The 18713-nt window shown below is 36.9% G+C and overlaps 1 protein-coding gene across 4 annotated transcripts in view; it reads right to left on the bottom strand.

Moving 5' to 3' along the window:
- FDX1 (ferredoxin 1) overlaps positions 1-18713 on the bottom strand; it is a 35284-nt gene that overhangs the window by 4909 nt on the left and 11662 nt on the right. For all 4 annotated transcript variants that reach the window (XM_068555871.1, XM_068555873.1, XM_068555874.1 and 1 more), the window contains exon 3: positions 550-679. In XM_068555871.1, the coding sequence (XP_068411972.1) occupies positions 550-679 (130 nt within the window). The remainder of the gene's footprint in view (positions 1-549; positions 680-18713) is intronic.

Here is an 18713-nt window from a genome sequence, read left to right as displayed (position 1 = left end):
AAAAAGAGTAATTCTACTTATTAATAACAAGAATAAGCTCTGATTAATTTACTTTAATGTACAGTTAGAAATAGAAGTATTCATTTTAACATAATTACTATTATATATTAAGTTTTTTTAAAAATTGTATTCTCTCAAGTAGGTAAAATTTTCCATTATAATTTCTTTCAATTATCAAATCTGTCCTTCAAGAATACCATAAAAAGCATTAAATTTAATCCCAACTCATTAAATTGTGATAAATATTAATTCCTGGAATAAAAATAGATGAAAAAAGATTTATTAGGATCTAGAACTTATGCTTCTAATACTTCCAATTAATCTTTTTTTTTACTTTTGTTAAAAGTTTCATAAGGGTTAAACTGTAGAATACATAACAGAAATGTCACATATTTGATATTCAAAATCTGTGACTATTATCTATCTACACTGGGAGAACCCTATTACATGCATGCATATTACATGTCTCTGGTCAGAGACAGACATGAACTAATAAAACTTTTATCCTCCTAGATTATTATTACAACGGAAGTGGTCCAAAAATCTTACCTATCTGTTAGTCCATATGCCAGATCAAGCATGTCATTCTCCTCATCACTGATTGCTTCTAATTTCTCAAATACATGCTGTTCAAAGATGAGGTGACAGGTGGAGCAAGCCAGGGTTCCCTCACATGCACCTACAAAAGCAACAAACATTGACTATGCTCCCCTCTACATTCAACACAATTCAAAATTGACTTGAATTAATTAAATAATTTCTAAATTTAAAAATCAGCATTAGCATACATCAATGATAGGACTTTATTTCTGAATGACGATGAGAATTAGGGACAACCCCCCCATACCCAACACACACACACACGCACACACACACAATTTGAAATCACTTTCAAATATTATTTTTAAAAGGTATGAACTAGATGCTGTGAGGGGAAACATAAAAATACAAATCCTAATACCAAAGAGCTTACAAGTTAATAATAAACTCAGATATGCATACATACAAAAATGTATGCATTTTAAACTTATATAGTAATGATTTATATAACAGCTATGCAAGTTACTTACCTTTTCCTGGAGAACGCAACACAATTTATAAAGCCGCACAGTATATAAGAGGAACCAGAAAGTAACCAAACCAACATCTAAAGTTAAATATTTTTCTCTCTCAATCTCTCCTTATAATCAGGACAGAATCAAATAAGTCACTTTAAGAGTCACATTGGTTTGGGACTTCCCTGGTGGCACAGTGGTTAAGAATCCACCTGCCAATGCAGGGGACATGGGTTCGACCCCTGGTCCGGGAAGATCCCACATGCTGTGGAGCAACTAAGTCTGTGTGCCACAACTACTAAGCCTGAGCTCTAGAGCCCGCAAGCCACAACTACTGAGCCCATGTGCCACAACTACTGAAGCCCACGCACCTAGAGCCCGTGCTCTGCAACGAGAGAAGCCACTGCGATGAGAAGCCCGCCCACCGCAATGAAGAGTAGCCCCCGCTTGACGCAACTAGAGAAAGCCCACACGCAGCAACTAAGACCCAACACAGCCGAAAATTAATTAATTAATTTAAAAAGAGTTCTTTGTACATTAAAAAAAGAGAGTCACACTGGTTTAAAATAAAGAGAGAAGAATATTTCTCCCGTTCCATGTTTTTAAAAGTCACTAATTTAACAGTTATTTATTGAGTGCATATTAATATGCCAGGGACTGTTAAAAGGGAACTGAAAAGTCATCCAGTCCAACTAAACTATGAATCTGCTCTGCAACATCCTTTTCCCAGGGGTTACCCAGCTTTTGCTTGAAAACTTCCTGACAAAGAAATCCTCACTGCTTAAGCCAGCCAATTTCACACTCGGTTTCTACTGAGCTAAAAGTCTGTCACTCTGTAACCTTCCACCTACTGCTCCAATTCTATCCCATGAAGTCAAATCCTTTTTTTCTCTCTGGCTCTACCGAGGTATAACGGACAAATAAAATTGTAAGATATTTAAAGCATACATCGTGATGATTTGATATACGTATATACTGTGAAAGGACTCCTCTCATTTAGTTAACACATCTGTAACCTCATATATTTACTTATTTATTTTTAGTGAGAACATGTAAGTTCTGCTCTCTCAGCAATACAGTGCTATCACTGCAGTCACCATGATTTACATTAGATCCTCAGTCCTTAATCATCTCAGAGCTGAAATTTTATACCCTTTTACCTATTCACCTCCCTATTTCCCGACCTCCCCCAAGCCCCTGGCAACCACTTTTCTATTCTCTGTTTCTATGAGTTTAGTTAGTGAATCCTTCTAAACAATAGCTGTTCATATATTTGAGAATGTTCTTTCTTCTCCAGGTTGAGCGTACCCAGGCCCTCCAAATTTTTCTTACGTAATGACATAGTTCTAAATCCCTTCCCTCAGTCTGGTTGGGCTTTTCTTAAAATACATCCAGAAGAGGATCTGACAAAACAGAATCATCCAGAATCATGTTCTCATTAAATTCTACCTAAAAAAGTTATTCTGGTTTGTTTTTGAATAATAATTTTTAAAGCCACTATACAACTGTAAAGATTATAGAGTCCTAGGAGTAACTTCAGTTTGATTTAGATTCTTTTGGTCAATAAACACTATATAAAATATTAATAGAACTACTATCAATAATTAGTGAACTTCTTAATTTTCCTCGGAACAAATTTATCATTTTAACAAGAGTTGTTCTTTTATAAGTTAAACATTTGTTACTCATATTTTATTTTTTAAAACGTCAAGAAAGAAGAAAGAGGCTTCCTTAAACATTCATTTTTATTAAATCTCATTCAAAGCAGTAACAAGATAAAGCACAGAGACACCATATAGTGATGTACAGGGGTCATAAGCATGGACTGTGGAGCCAGATTCCCTGGCTTCCATCTCAGCTCCACTTTTTACTAATGGCATCACCTTGGGCCACTACACCCTCCTGCCTTAATTTCCTCAATAGTAACTGTACCAACCTCACATAATAGTTGCAAGAATTACATATGAGTGTGTACTTAACATAGGTACTTGCAACCACAACTGACTGGTAGAAAATAAGAACTATTCAAGCGCTGGTAATTATTATGATTTGGAAGTTATAAGAAAACTTAAGAGTCATTCAACTTTTTTAAACGTAAGAGTAAGAATTAAACCCAAGAAGTTAAATGAATCAACTATGAATTCCTGCCACTCAATAATCTAATCCACTTTATGTGAATATTAAACATATAAACATTATATATACATATATTCAGTACATTTATGTAATACACAAATATATACCCACACCAACTGGTTATTTGAACAAGTACTTTCCTTTTCTATTTTTGTATAAATTTGAGGCATTTCACAGAAAAAGGTAAATGGATATATTTTACTTAAAAAGAAGTAAGCTTGGGGCTTCCCTGGTGGCGCAGTGGTTGAGAATCTGCCTGCCAATGCAGGGGACACGGGTTCGAGCCCTGGTCTGGGAAGATCCCACATGCCGCGGAGCAACTGGGCCCGTGAGCCACAATTGCTGAGCCTGCGCATCTGGAGCCTGTGCTCCGCAACAGGGAGAGGCCGCGGTATTGAGAGGCCCGCGCACCGTGATGAAGAGTGGCCCCCGCTTGCCGCAACTAGAGAAAGCCCTCGCATAGAGACGAAGACCCAACACAGCCATAAAATAAAAAATTAATTAATTAATTAATTTAAAAAAAAATTAAAAAAAAAAAAAGAAGTAAGCTTCCTCTGCTTAAAAAAATACAGATAGGTAGGTAGGTAGGAAGAAAGAAAGAGAGGGAAGGAGAGAGGAAAAGAGGGAGGGAGGGAGGGAGAGAGAGGGAGGGAGGGAGGGAGAGAGAGGGAGGGAGGGAGGGAGAGAGAGGGAGGGAGGGAGGGAGAGAGAGGGAGGGAGGGAGGGAGAGAGAGGGAGGGAGGGAGGGAGGGAGGAAACCCCTGCAGTAAAAGGAGAACTGGTGTAGTACAACCCTGAGGCCATCTGGGCTCTAGATGCATCTGCCATACTGTCTGCTGTGTCCTGGGCAAGCCTCTCAAGGGCCTCGGTTTTCTTTCATCTGTACCATGAGAGACTGAAGCAGATGATATCTAAGGGCCTGTTCTCTCTAACATTTTATGACTCCACAAAGAAGAATTACAGTTCTTAATGGATTTGTTCCCTAGTATTCAATAAATATATACTAACTTTGTTTTCTGTTTTTATCTCATCAATACCCAATCAAGACAAACTCAAAACTAAAATGGCAAATCGCTCTGAAGATACTATGGGACAAAATTCAGGAAATCCAGCATTTTTTGTCTTAAAAAGTATGTAAAACCTCCTTATAAAGTATACCAAGCAACTCTCCTAATTTAAAAAGCTTATAACTTTCCTTCATAGTTTTATTATTAAAAAAAAGACAAATCCTGAGAACTGCAAGCCATGTGTAACAGAAGATGCAACAAAAACAAAACTCACAGTCCAGGGCGGGATGCGGCGCTAGGGGCTACAGAGGCAGACAGGGGACCAAGCACGGAGGTCTCTCATGTTCTCCTAAAGGAGCTTGAGCTGTCCTATAAGCGCACTCCCTGCTTCCTGGCACGGTGGGTAAACTAGCATGCTCGTAGTGGGTGGGTTGACACAGAGATGTTTCTGGCCAGGGGTTATGAGCACCTGTCACTTCACTGCCCCTCTCCTGGATCCAGACCCTGGAGGACAGTGGTTGCTGTTGAAGTTACGGGAAGCTTCTAAAGGATTCTGAGTAGGAAAGTGACATGGTATGTTTATTCTGGATAGATCTTGCTGGTGCCTGTGTGTAAAGGATGGATTTGACATGAACAAGACAGAAGCAAAAGTCAGGAGGTTTCACCAAGGAGGAGGGGGAAAAAGAAGAAAAGAAGGATAAGAAACTGAGAGAGTCAAGGAGAGACCCGCCCCCTCCAAGAAAAGGAGTCAAAATACAAATGTGTCAAATGGTAGAGAGAGAACCAGAAAAGTGTGACATCAGAAAAGCCCAGGGAAGAAGAGAGTGCATACAATATGGTCTCAATCATCTCGGAATGCAGAGTAAAGTTCACATGTTAATAAATCCCTCCAGAAAATTTAGGACATTCCTTTTTTTTGCCATCTGGTCAGTCAAAATGAAGAGTTACCATCCGTGTTCCAGCTCTTCACTTTCTTCCCTAGGAAACCTCAATTCTTTTAACCTTCTCTTAAAGGCTTTATTTTCATTCTCTAACAATTTTCATTGCTCCTCTCAGGAACCTTGCCAACTATTTCCACATCTTGCTTAAGTTGCCAAGTTCAGAGCTGAAGAGAGTATTCTAGTAAGAATTTGACAAATGTTGAATATATACAGAAGATTAACTTTTGGTTCCTACACTCAAGTTCCTATTATACATTCTAGTCCCATATTTATTCTTCAGATAAACGCACCATGCTCAGGATTCCTCCTTATTTTACAGTTCCTTTCAAACTTTTTCTAGCACAAGTTGTCAACAGGTATGCTTTTCTTATTCTTTGTACTAGGAAGAAACTCAAATATAATAGAAACTTTAAAACTCAGAATGAAATCAACTCAGCATGCATAAGATGGCTACCACTGAACCAGAGACACATATGGTCATATAGTGGTACAAGTATCACTACAGAAAAAAATCTGGAGCAAAGATTTACAAACCCTGTGGATAGTACTTATAAGGAGAAATAGTCAATCCTGAAAAACTCCAAAATAATAAGACAATCTGAGCAGTTTTTTGGAGGGTTTTTTTTTTTAGATTTAAACTATATGTTCTATAAAAAATATGTTCTATAAAAAAGAAAAAACTTTTAGAGAACAGTGAAGACATGTCTCTGAAAAGGTATTAGGAGGAAAAAAGATTTTAACAGTGAGCCTAAAACTGTGAGAAGAAAACTTTAAGAAAAAGTTACTCCGTTTTTTTTTTTCATCTCATGATTTCATGATGGGTATTTCTGCCAATTTATTTGTTTCCTGGTCTTGAAATTAGAGGGAGCTCCCCAATTAATAAGCATCTGACTTTTGCCTTTTTGGCATACAGGTCTATGAATCTTAACACATGTATAAGTTTGTGTACCCACTATCATAACCAGGATACAAAATAGGTTCATCATCCAAAAGAAACTCCCCTGTGTTGCTGTGCCTTTGGAGTCACAGCCTGCATTTCTATATAGTAACAACGAACCACAAAGACAAATTAAGGAAAACAATTCCATTTACAATCGCATCAAAAAGAATAAAATACCTAGGGGTAAATGTACCTAAGGAAGTAAAAGACCTGTACTCAGAAAACTATAAGACACTGATCAAAGAAATTAAAGACAACACAAACAGATATAAACATACACTGTGTTCATGGGTTCGAAGAATTAATATTGTTAAAATGACCATACTACCCAAGGCAATCTACAGATTCAATGCAATCCCTATCAAACTACCAGGGGCATTTTTCACAAAACTAGAACAAAATTTTTTTTAATTTGTATGGAAACACAAAAGATCCCAAAGAGCCAAAATAACTTGAGAAAGAAGAACAGAACTGGAAGTATCAATCTCCTTGACTCAGACTATACTACAAAGCTACAGTAACCAAAACAGTATGGTACTGGCATAAAAACAGACACATAGATTAATGGAACAGAATAGAGAGCCCAGAAACAAACCCACACACCTATGGTCAATTAATCTATGACAAAGAAGACAAGAATATACAACGGAGAAAAGACAGTCTCTTCAGTAAATGGTGCTGGGAAAACTGGATACTACATGTAAAAGAATGAAATTAGAACATTCTCTAACACCATATACAAAAATAAACTCAAAATGGATTAAAGACCTAACTGTAAGACCTGAAACCATAAAACTCCCAGAAGAAAACAGAACACTCTTAGACACCACAGCAATACTTTTTAAATCTGTCTCATAAAGCAAAGGAAATAAAAGCAAAAATAAACAAATGGGACCTACTTAAACTTAAAAGCTTTTGCACATAGCAAAGAAAACCACTGACAAAATAAAAAGACAATCTACTGAATGGGAGAAAATATCTGCAAATGATACGACTAATAAGGAGTTAATCTCCAAAATATATAAACAGCTCATACAAGTCAACATCAAAAAAAACAAACATCCCAATTTAAAAATGGGCAGAAGATCTGAAGAGTATAGCCACAATGTAATACAGTATGGAGGTTCCTCAAAAAATTAAAAATAGAACTACCATGTGATCTAAGCAATCCGATTTCTAGGCATACATTTAAAGGAAATGAAATAACTATGTCAAAGAAATATCTGCACTCCCATGTTCACTGCAGCATTATTCACAATAGCCAAGATATGGAGACAACCCAAGTGTATGTCCATGGATGAATGAATAAGATGTGGGGTGTGTGTGTGTGTGTGTGTGTGTATAGATACACACACAATGGAAGGCTATTCAGCAATAAAATAGAAAATCCTGCCATTTGTGAAACATAAATAGACTTTGAGGGGATTATGCTAAGTGAAATAAGTAAGACAGAGATAGACAAACAGTGTATGACCTCACTTATATGTGGAATCTAAAAAAGTCAAACTCGTAGAAACAGAGAGTAGTGGTGGGGGCTAAAGGAAATGGGGAGGGTGGTCAAAGAGTGTAAACTTTCCACTATAAGATGAATAGGGTCTGAGGATCTACTGTAAAACATGGTGACTACAGATATAATACTGTATTATACACTTGAAATTTGCTGAGAGTAATCTTAAATGTTTTAACCACACACACACAAAAAAGGAATGATGTGAGGTTAACCCTATTGTGGTAATCATTTTGCAACTGAGATGTGTAACAAACCATCACGTTGTACATCTTAAACTTACACAATGTTAATTGCCAATTATATCTCAATAAAGCTAGAAAATAAATAAAACAAAACCGTGGTGATGGTTGCACAACTCTCTGAATATACTAAAAAAACAACGTATACTTTCAATGAGTAAACTGTATGGTATGTGAATTATATCTCAGTAAAGCTCTTCCAAAAAAAAAAACTCAACTAGATATATTTTTAATGGGTCTACCACTGAACTCTTAATTCTATTTCACTCATCTGCATGTCTATGTTTTTGCTAATATTACACTGTCTTGATTACTGTAGCATCAAGTTTTAAGATCTGTACTATACATATGTCTTCCAGCTTTATCTTTCTCTTCTAAAATTGTTTGGCTATTCTAGTTCATTTGTTTTTCCGTAAAAAGTTTAGAATCATCTTGTCTGTATCTAGAAAAAATCCTGCTGAGATTTTAATGGGAAATGTATTAAATCTATATATCAATAAAAACTGACATCTTTACTATGTTGTCTTCCAATCCATGAACACAGTATGTCTCTCCACTACTTAGGTCTTTGCTCTCTTTCATCAGAGTTTTATAACTCACAGGATACTGATGCTATACATATTTTATTAGATTTAAACCTAAAAATTTCATTTTGAGGAGCTATTGTAAATGTTCTTTTTTTTGTAAATGTTCTTTTAAAAAATTTTTTTGGTTTCCAACTGTTCATTGCTGGTACACAGAAATACAACTGATTTTTGTGTGTTGACCTTGTATCCTAGGACCTTGTTAAACTCACTTAGTTCCAAGATTTTTTTTATAGATTCTTTGTGATTTTCTATGTAAATAATCATCTAAAAACAAAAGTTTTATTTCTTTTCAATCTGTATGCCTTTTAATTTTTTTCTTTTTTCATTATTTTATTTTTATTTTATTTTACTTATTTATTTAAATTTTATTTATTTTTGGCTGCACTGGGTTTTCGTTGCTGCGCACAGGCTTTCTCTAGTTGCGATGAGCAGGGGCTACTCTTCGTTGCGGCACGCAGGCTTCTCATTGCGGTGGCTTCTCTTGTTGTGGAGCACGGGCTCTAGGTGTGCGGGCTTCAGTAGTTGTAGCACACGGGCTCAGTAGCTGTGGCACACGGGCCCTAGAGCACACGGGCTTCAGCAGTTGTGGTGGGCTCAGTAGTTGCGGCACGCAGGCTCTAGGGCACACGGGCTTCAGCAGTTGCGGCGCACAGGCTCACTAGTTGTGGCTCGTGGGCTCTAGAGCGCAGGCTCAGTAGTTGTGGCGCACGGGCTTAGTTGCTCCACAGCATGTGGGATCTTCCTGGACCAGGGATCGAACCCATGTCCCCTGCATTGGCAGGCGGATACTTAACCACTGTGCCACCAGGGAAGTCCTCTTTTTTCTTTTTTTGCTTCATTACACAAAGAGTTCCAGCATGATGTTAGTAGGGTGGTGAGAATAGATATCCTTGCCTTGTTCCTAATCTTAGGAGAAAGGCATTTCATCCTTCAGCATTAAGCATGACGTTAACTGTAGGCTTTTCATAGATATCCTTTATCAGCATCTGATTTTGCACCACAGCTGATCTGGCACTGCCCACTTGTTTTCAGTTAAAACACGGGAGCTGCCACCAATTCTATATCCCATTTGAACAGAGTTCACATCCTTATTGAACGTCCCTGCTGCTCCCAACTGCACTAGAGCCACAACCCAAAGGCTATAGGCAAGAACAAAGTGGATGACGTTCCTGGTGGGCCTCATCTTCTAACTGCTTTTCAGCATCACAGAATTCCCAGGCTCCTATCCAACATGAAATTATCTGCATTGAAAATCAGCAGTATATATATTCCCAATGCCAGACTGCAAAGTGGAGTCCCCATAGTGTATGTGGGGTGTGTGCATTGTGTGTGTGCAGTAGGTGGGCCCAAGGAGTTAAGGAGTTCTTGATCTGGTATTAAAAGTTAGAAGTTGCAATGCATTTTCTCATAGAAACCAGGCTATAAATGGTGATTAAGTTAGTTGTGAAGAAACAGGTTCTATGGGTTGGCCCAAAAAATTCAGCCACCGTGTATAACAGTATTTCCATGGGAAAACAAATTCCAAATGCCAACTAGTTGACCTGAAAATGGATTTGGTAAAAAAAACCTATCCCTAAAATGGGAAGTGTTTGTTGTTTTTTATGCTTATCACATACACAGGGAACAACTCTACAAAACACACAGTGGGAGGCAATCTATCAAAGGAAAAGGGATACAAAAGCAACAACTATAGAACCTTCAATCTAAAACTGATAGCTGATCAAAGTATGGGTACACTGATATAATAATACATGTGGATAGTTGGGGATTGAAAGCACAAAAGTTATGTGACTTATGCTTATATACAGCCCCAAAGCAGCACTGACAGCTGTCAGCTTTTAGTGTCTTTATAAGTGGTTGGTTATATAAGAGTAAATTAATAGGGTAAATGTGTATATATGCGTGTGTATATACATATGTAAATATAGATACATACACATATATTAAACATAAAGTGAACACATTTTATGAATAATACATTCTCAAAGATTTTGAAATTGCTGAAGTCTCATAATTCGAATTATATTCTCAATGAAACAAAATGTAAAGTAGGGAGTGGGTTCTTATAGTTTGTAAGTCTATAATCCTCATATTTTTGTTGCAAAATATACTCAGAACAAACATTTGAAGTGAAACTTTTTACATTACTATGTCCACTTTTCAAATAATCAAAAATACTCCATGGCTTACAACAGACGATAATCTGAACTGACTTAGGGACACATTACAGCCGTATTAGTCCCTGATGCCAGCATTTTATCCATCATCCTTGCTTGGTTACACAACAACTGTCATGAACTTAAAGGTATGTACAGTTTAGTGCCGCTTTAATATTGTTGGCATTCTGGCTAATGATTCAGAGTTCTGTCTCCTGAATTAACAGTAATACAAATCATGATAGGTTTTTGGCTTTCTTCATTGCATTCTGTCACATTTAACTTCTGTCCCGAAATAACTCGCTTTTGGATGCATTTTTCGGCATTAACACTTAATGAATGCTTGGCTGAAACTGTCATAGGCTTTAAAATGACATTAAATTATAACCACAGTTTAAAATATCAGCACTACAGTCAACAAAAATCACACAGACATCAGATGTCTGGAAACAGCACGGTTCACATGATACTGACAAAGGCTGACAGGTATTTGTTTACAATTGTAAACGGCATGGAAGCAAATGTAAAATTTATAATTCGCACAGCCTGCCAGCTTGAAATTATGGGATTCTTGACAAAAGTTTTGGTTTTCACAGTACTTCTGATTTTACTAGAGTGAGAACTTTAATATTGTTAACCTGTACAATTTCAAATTTGCATAATTTAAAAATTACATTAAGAATAAATAAGGCATGGTTACTGGCTAATTTCAAGGTTGATGATGAATAAAACTCTGAACTGAGGTGTTCTTTTTTAAAACAAGACTGATACTAAGCTTTTGCACAAAAACTTAGAAATTCCTGCCATAAAACTAATTCCCAGAGAAAATTAGCTATCTGCAGACTATTGCTCCTTTCATGTAATTTGAGAGTTTTCCACCAGGAAAAGATCGTTTCATGTTGTGTGTAACCATACTAAGATAAGTTGGAGATCTGTAATGATGCTGACAAGATAGACTGCCTAACCCCTTTCCCAAACAAAACTCCAGGGGATAGCTATGTGGAAATATTATACATTAAAAATATGAAACTATATAAAAATATAAAACCTAATTTTCTAGAGTAAACCTTGATCCACCAGAGCTGGAAATACATTATGTTAATAAGGAGTCAATAAACATGATACAAATAAATAGAGATTTATATGATCATTATCACGGTCACCCAATTTGAATAATTTCCCTCCAAACAGACACATGAAGGAAATACGTAATATTTAAGAAGAAAACAAAGTCTGAGATAATAAACTAGGTAAATTTGATCAGAGAGGTGTAACTGCCCCCTAGTGACAGAATACTATAATACACTCTGAAAACTTGAAGATCATCCAAAAAATCTACACTGATTTAAAAGTTGGATAGGAATGTTCATAAATTTATTGCTTCCAAAATTTACAATTGTCCCTTTTTACTCAGTTATCCATTCATTACTTCACTTCATATATAAATAAAACAAGGATGATTTTATCCTTCATCACAGTCTCTTAGGAGAAAAATGCACAAGTAGACAAATATATAATTAACAGATTGTGATGAATGCCATGAAAAAAATGAACAGGATGCTGCGATGGAGAATAACAGGTTCAGGGTAATGAAAGAACTATTTTGGATTGGGTGGTTGGGCAAAAGCCCCACTAAGGAAGTATTGCAATGTAAGATAAACTGAGACCAGATGGATAAAAAGCAAACACATACAGGATATTCAGGGTGGAGTGAGAGGGAAGTGTCCCAGGCAGAAAAAAATGCAAAGCGTGTACAAAGTCTCCAAGCTAGAAATTCTGGGTGAGTTCAGCTCTTGATAAAAGACCAGTGTGGCCAAAGTGAGAGAAAGAACAATGAGAAATGGGGGAGAGGAAGAAAGGCAGATGGGGCCAGTTAATGCAAAACCTTTTAGGCTAGGGTAAGGAATGTGGATTTTATCCTAAATGAAAAGTTATTCATGGATTTAAATCAAGGAACCTGTCTGATGTGCATTATGATGAATCACCCTAGCTGCTGGGCTCAAGAGCAGAAGCAGAGTAGTGCAGTTCCTGGAACACAGTAACTAGCCAGCCCCAAGTAGTGACTGCAGGGATGGTGAACACAGGACACATTGGAGACATACATGGAGCACATCTGACAGGAGCTGCTGATGGACTGAAGGTAGAGGATAGAGAAGAAGAAAGAATAAAAGACGCTCTCCAGTTTCAGGCTGGAGCACCTGAGTGATGCTTGCTACTGGCAGAAAAGATTCTCAGAAAGATAAGCTTCAGTGGTGGGGGGGAAAGAATCAAAATCTGTTTAAATATGTTGACTTGTTTAAATGCCTGTGCAATTTCCAACAAAGATATAAAGTAGGAAGTTGAATCTATAAGTCCAGGGCCCAGAGGAATGGTGTGAGCTAACAATGTAAACTTAAGAGTCTATGAGCATCTGCACACCAGTCAGAATGGCCATCATCAAAAATACTACAAACAATAAATGCTGGAGAGGGTGTAGAGAAAGGGAACCCTCTTGCACTGTTGGTGGGAATGTAAACTGATACAGCCACTATGGAGAAGAGTATGGACATTCCTTAAAAAACTAAAAATAGAACTACCATACGACCCAGCAATCACACTACTGGGCATATACCCTGAGAAAAACCATAATTCAAAAAGAGTCATGTACCAAAATGTTCACTGCAGCTCTACTTACAATAGCCAGGACATGGAAGCAACCTAAGTGTCCATCAACAGATGAATGAATAAAGAAGATGTGGCACATATATACAATGGAATATTACTCAGCCATAAAAAGGAATGAAACTGAAGTATTGTAGTGAGGTGGATGGACCTAGAGACTGTCATACAGAGTGAAGTAAGTTAGAAAAACAAACACCGTATGCTAACACATATATATGGAATCTAAAAAAAAAAAAAAAAAAATGGTCATGAAGAACCTAGGGGCAAGACGGGAATACAGATGCAGACCTACATGGACTTGAGGATACGGGGAGGGGGAAGGGTAAGCTGGGACAAAGTAAGAGAGTGGCATGGACATATATACACTACTAAACGTAAAACAGCTAGCTAGTGGGAAGCAGCCGCATAGCACAGGGAGATCAGCTCGGTGCTTTGTGATCACCTAGATGGGTGGGATAGGGAGGGTGGGAGCGAGGGAGATGCAAGAGGGAAGAGATATGGGGACATATGTATATGTATAACTGATTCACTTTGTTATAAAGCAGAAACTAACACACCATTGTAAAGCAATTATATGCCAATAAAGATGTTAAAAAAAAAACAAAGTAAATTTTATACAAAAAAAAAAAAAGTGTCTATGAGCATCTGGATGGGATTTAAGGTCACAGTAGGGATAAGATCACCCAGGGAGAAACTGTACAGACACTCTGTACTTGGCCAGCCTCGTCTGCATATGGTGTTCACCTGTGAGCATGACTACAACAAAGGCAATACGTAAAGGGCGTTCTGTATTCGACTTTAGAAATGAATGAAATAGTTGCCCCTATAATGTTGTTATCACAACCTCTTCTGTATAAACATAATATTTCAGACTTCTTGACTGCATTTCTGTCATCTATGTTCTAGAAAGTGGCTGAGTCTTAACTCTATCATTTGTGAACCTAGTTTAGCTTACCTCAAATGTGTATTTACATGCCAAAATTTCTGAACACATTAGGATCCTTGATGTTTAAAGTTTCTCTTCTAAGTCGGTATAAATGAATGCAGAATTCTTATCAAACTACTGAAGACTGTATTGGCATTAAATTTTCTGTATTTCTGGGGCATCAGGGGAAAAAGATTCTGTTCATGGTTATCTCTGTGTGATAAGACTATAGGGAGAAGCAAGAGGAACTACAGTCCTGCAGCCTGTGGAACAAAAACCATTCACAGAAAGATAGACAAGATGAAAAGGCAGACGGCTATGTACCAGATGAAGGAACAAGATAAAACTCCAGAAAAACAACTAAATGAAGTGGAGATAGGCAACCTTCCAGAAAAAGAATTCAGAATAATGATAGTGAAGATGATCCAGGACCTTGGAAAAAGAATGGAGGCAAAGATCGAGAAGATGTAAGAAATGTTAAACAAAGACCTAGAAGAATTAAAGAACAAACAAACAGAGATGAACAATACAATAACTGAAATGAAAACTACACTAGAAGGAATCAATAGCAGAATAACTGAGGCAGAAGAACGGATAAGTGACCTGGAAAACAGAATGGTGGAATTCACTGCTGCAGAACAGAATAAAGAAAAAAGCATGAAAAGAAATGAAGACAGCCTAAGAGACCTCTGGGACAACATTAAACAGAACATTTGCATTATAGGGGTCCCAGAAGAAGAGAGAGAGAAAGGACCCGAGAAAACATTTGAAGAGATTACAGTCGAAAACTTCCCTAACATGGGAAAGGAAATAGCCACCCAAGTCCAGGAAGTGCAGAGAGTCCCATACAGGATAAACCCAAGGAGAAACACACCGAGACACATAGTAATCAAATTGGCAAAAATTAAAGACAAAGAAAAATTATTGAAAGCAGCAAGGGAAAAACGACAAATAACATACAAGGGAACTCCAATAACGTTAACAGCTGATGTCTCAGCAGAAACTCTACAAGCCAGAAGGGAGTCACATGATATACTTAAAGTGATGAAAGGGAAGAACCTACTACCGAGATTAATCTACCTGGCAAGGATCTCATTTAGATTTGATGGAGAAATCAAAAGCTTTACAGACAAGAAAAAGCTAAGAGGATTCAGCACCACCAAACCAGCTCTACAACACATGCTAAAAGAACTTCTCTAAGTGGGAAACACAAGAGAACAAAAGGACCTACAAAAACAAACCCAAAACAATTAAGAAAATCGTAATAGGAACATACATATCAATAACTACCTTAAACGTGAATGGATTAAACGCTCCAACCAAAAGACACAGTCTCGTTGAATGGATACAAAAACAAGACCCATATATATGCTGTCTACAAGAGACCCACTTCAGACCTAAGGACACACACAGACTGAAAGTGAGGGGATGGAAAAAGATACTCCATGGAAATGGAAATAAAAGAAAGCTGAAGTAGCAATACTCATATCAGATAAAATAGACTTTAAAATAAAGAATGTTACAAGAGACAAGGAAGGACACTATACAATGATCAAGGGATCAATCCAAGAAGAAGATTTAACAATTATAAATATATATGCACCCAACATAGGAGCACCTCAATACATAAGGCAACTGCTAACAGCTATAAAAGAGGAAATCGACAGTAACACAATAATAGTGGGGGACTTTAACACCTCACTTACACCAATGGACAGATCATCCAAACAAAAAATTAATAAGGAAACACAAGCTTTAAATGATACAATAGACCAGAGAGATTTAATTGATATTTATAGGACGTTCCATCCAAAAACAGCAGATTACACTTTCATCTCAAGTGTGCACAAAACATTCTCCAGGATAGATCACATCTTGGGTCACAAATCAAGCCTCAGTAAATTTAAGGAAACAAATCATATCAAGCACCTTTTCTGACCTCAGTGCTATGAGATTACAAATCAATTACAGGGGAAAAAACGTAAAAAACACAAACACATGGAGACTAAACTATACGTTACTAAATAACCAAGAGATCACTGAAGAAAACAAAGAGGAAATCAAAAAATACCTAGAGACAAATGACAATGAAAACATGATGATCCAAAACCTATGGGATGCAGCAAAAGCAGTTCCAAGAGGGAAGTTTATAGCAATACAAGTCTACCTCAAGAAACAAGAAAAATCTCAAATAAACAATCTAACCTTACACCTAAAGGAACTAGACAAAGAAGAACAAACAAAACCCAAAGTTAGCAGTTGGAAAGAAATCATAACGATCAGAGCAGAAATAAATGAAATAGAAACAAAGAAAACAATAGCAAAGATCAATAAAACTAAAAGCTGGTTCTTTGAGAAGATAAACAAAATTTGATAAACCATTAGCCAGACTCATCAAGAAAAAGAGGGAGAGGACTCAAATCAATAAACTTAGAAATGAAAAAGGAGAAGTTACAACAGACACCGCAGAAATACAAAGCATCCTAATAGACTACTACAAGCAACTCTATGCAAATAAAATGGACAACCCGGAAGAAATGGACAAATTCTTAGAAAGGTATAACCTTCCACGACTGAACCAGGAAGAAACAGAAAATATGAACACACCAATCACAAGTAATGAAATTGAAACTGTGATTAAAAATCTTCCAACAAACAAAAGCCCAGGGCCAGATGGCTTCACAGGTGAATTCTATCAAACATTTAGATAAGAGCTAACACCTATCCTTCTCAAACTCTTCCAAAAAATTGCAGAGGAAGGAACACTCCCAAACTCATTCTATGAGGCCACCATCACCCTGATACCAAAACTAGACAAAGATACTACAAAAAAAGAAAATTACAGACCAATATCACTGATGAATATAGATGCAAATATCCTCAAAATAGTAGCAAACCGAATCCAACAACACATTAAAAGGATCATACACCATGATCAAGTGGGATTTATCCCAGGGATGCAAGGATTCTTCAATACACGCAAATCAATCAATGTGATACACATTAACAAATTGAAGAATAAAAACCATATGATCATCTCAATAGATGCAGAAAAAGCTTTTGACAAAATTCAACACCCATTTATGATAAAAACTCTCCAGAAAGTGGGCACAGAGAGAACCTACCTCAAAATAATAAAGGCCATATATGACAAACCCACAGCAAACATCATTCTCAATGGTGAAAAACTGAAAGCATTTCCACTAAGATCAGGAACAAGACAAGGATATCCACTCTCACCACTATTATTCAACATAGTTTTGGAAGTTTTAGCCACAGCAATCAGAGAAGAAAAAGAAATAAAAGGAATCCAAATTGGAAAAGAAGAAGTAAAGCTGTCACTGTTTGCAAATGACATGATACTATACATAGAGAATCTTAAAGATGCCACCAGAAAACTACTAGAGCTAATCAGTGAATTTGGTAAAGTTGCAGGATACAAAATTAATGCACAGAAATCTCTTGCATTCCTATACACTAATGATGAAAAATCTGAAAGAGAAATTAAGGAAACACTCCCATTTACCACTGCAACAAAAAGAATAAAATACCTAGGAATAAACCTACCTAAGGAGACAAAAGACCTGTATGCAGAAAACTATAAGACACTCATGACAGAAATTAAAGATGATACAAACGGAGATATACCATGTTCTTGGATGGAAGAATCAATACTGTGAAAATGACTACACTACCCAAAGCAATCTACAGATTCAATGCAATCCCTATCAAATTACCAATGGCATTTTTTACAGAACTAGAACAAAAAAATCTTAAAATCTGTATGGAGACACAAAAGACCCGAGTAGCCAAAGCAGTATTGAGGGAAAAAAACAGAGCTGGAGGAATCAGACTCCCTGACTCCAGACTATACTACAAAGCTACAGTAATCAAGACAATATGGTACTGGCACAAAAACAGAAATATAGATCAATGGAACAGGATAGAAAGCCCAGAGATAAACCCACACACCTATGGTCAACTAATCTATGACAAAGGAGGCAAGGATATACAATGGAGAAAAGACAGTCTCCTCAATAAGTGGTGCTGGGAAAACTGGACAGCTACATGCAAAAGAATGAAATTAGAAGACTCCCTAACACCATACACAAAAACAAACTCAAAATGGATTAGAGACCTAAATGTAACACCGGACACTATAAAACTCTTAGAGGAAAACACAGGAAGAACACTCTTTGACATAAATCACAGCAACATCTTTTTTGATCCACCTCCTAGAGTAATGGAAATAAAAACAAAAATAAACAAATGGGACCTAATGAAACTTAAAAGTTTTGCAAAGCAAAGGAAACTACAAACAAGACGAAAAGACAACCCTCAGAATGAGAGAAAATATTTGCAAACGAATCAATGGACAAAGGATTAATCTCCAAAATATATAAACAGCTCATGCAGCTCAATATTAAAAAAACAAAAAACCCAATCGAAAAATGGGCAAAAGACCTAAACAGACATTTCTCCAAAGAAGACATACAGATGGCCAAGAAGCACATGAAAAGATGCTCAACATCACTAATTATTAGAGAAATGGAAAT

The sequence above is a fragment of the Eschrichtius robustus genome, chromosome 11 (genome assembly GCF_028021215.1).
Source record: "Eschrichtius robustus isolate mEscRob2 chromosome 11, mEscRob2.pri, whole genome shotgun sequence".
Classification (NCBI taxonomy): Eukaryota; Metazoa; Chordata; class Mammalia; order Artiodactyla; family Eschrichtiidae; genus Eschrichtius; species Eschrichtius robustus.
Note: the sequence above shows the minus strand (reverse complement) of the source record. Positions and strands in the feature narration are given on the sequence as shown.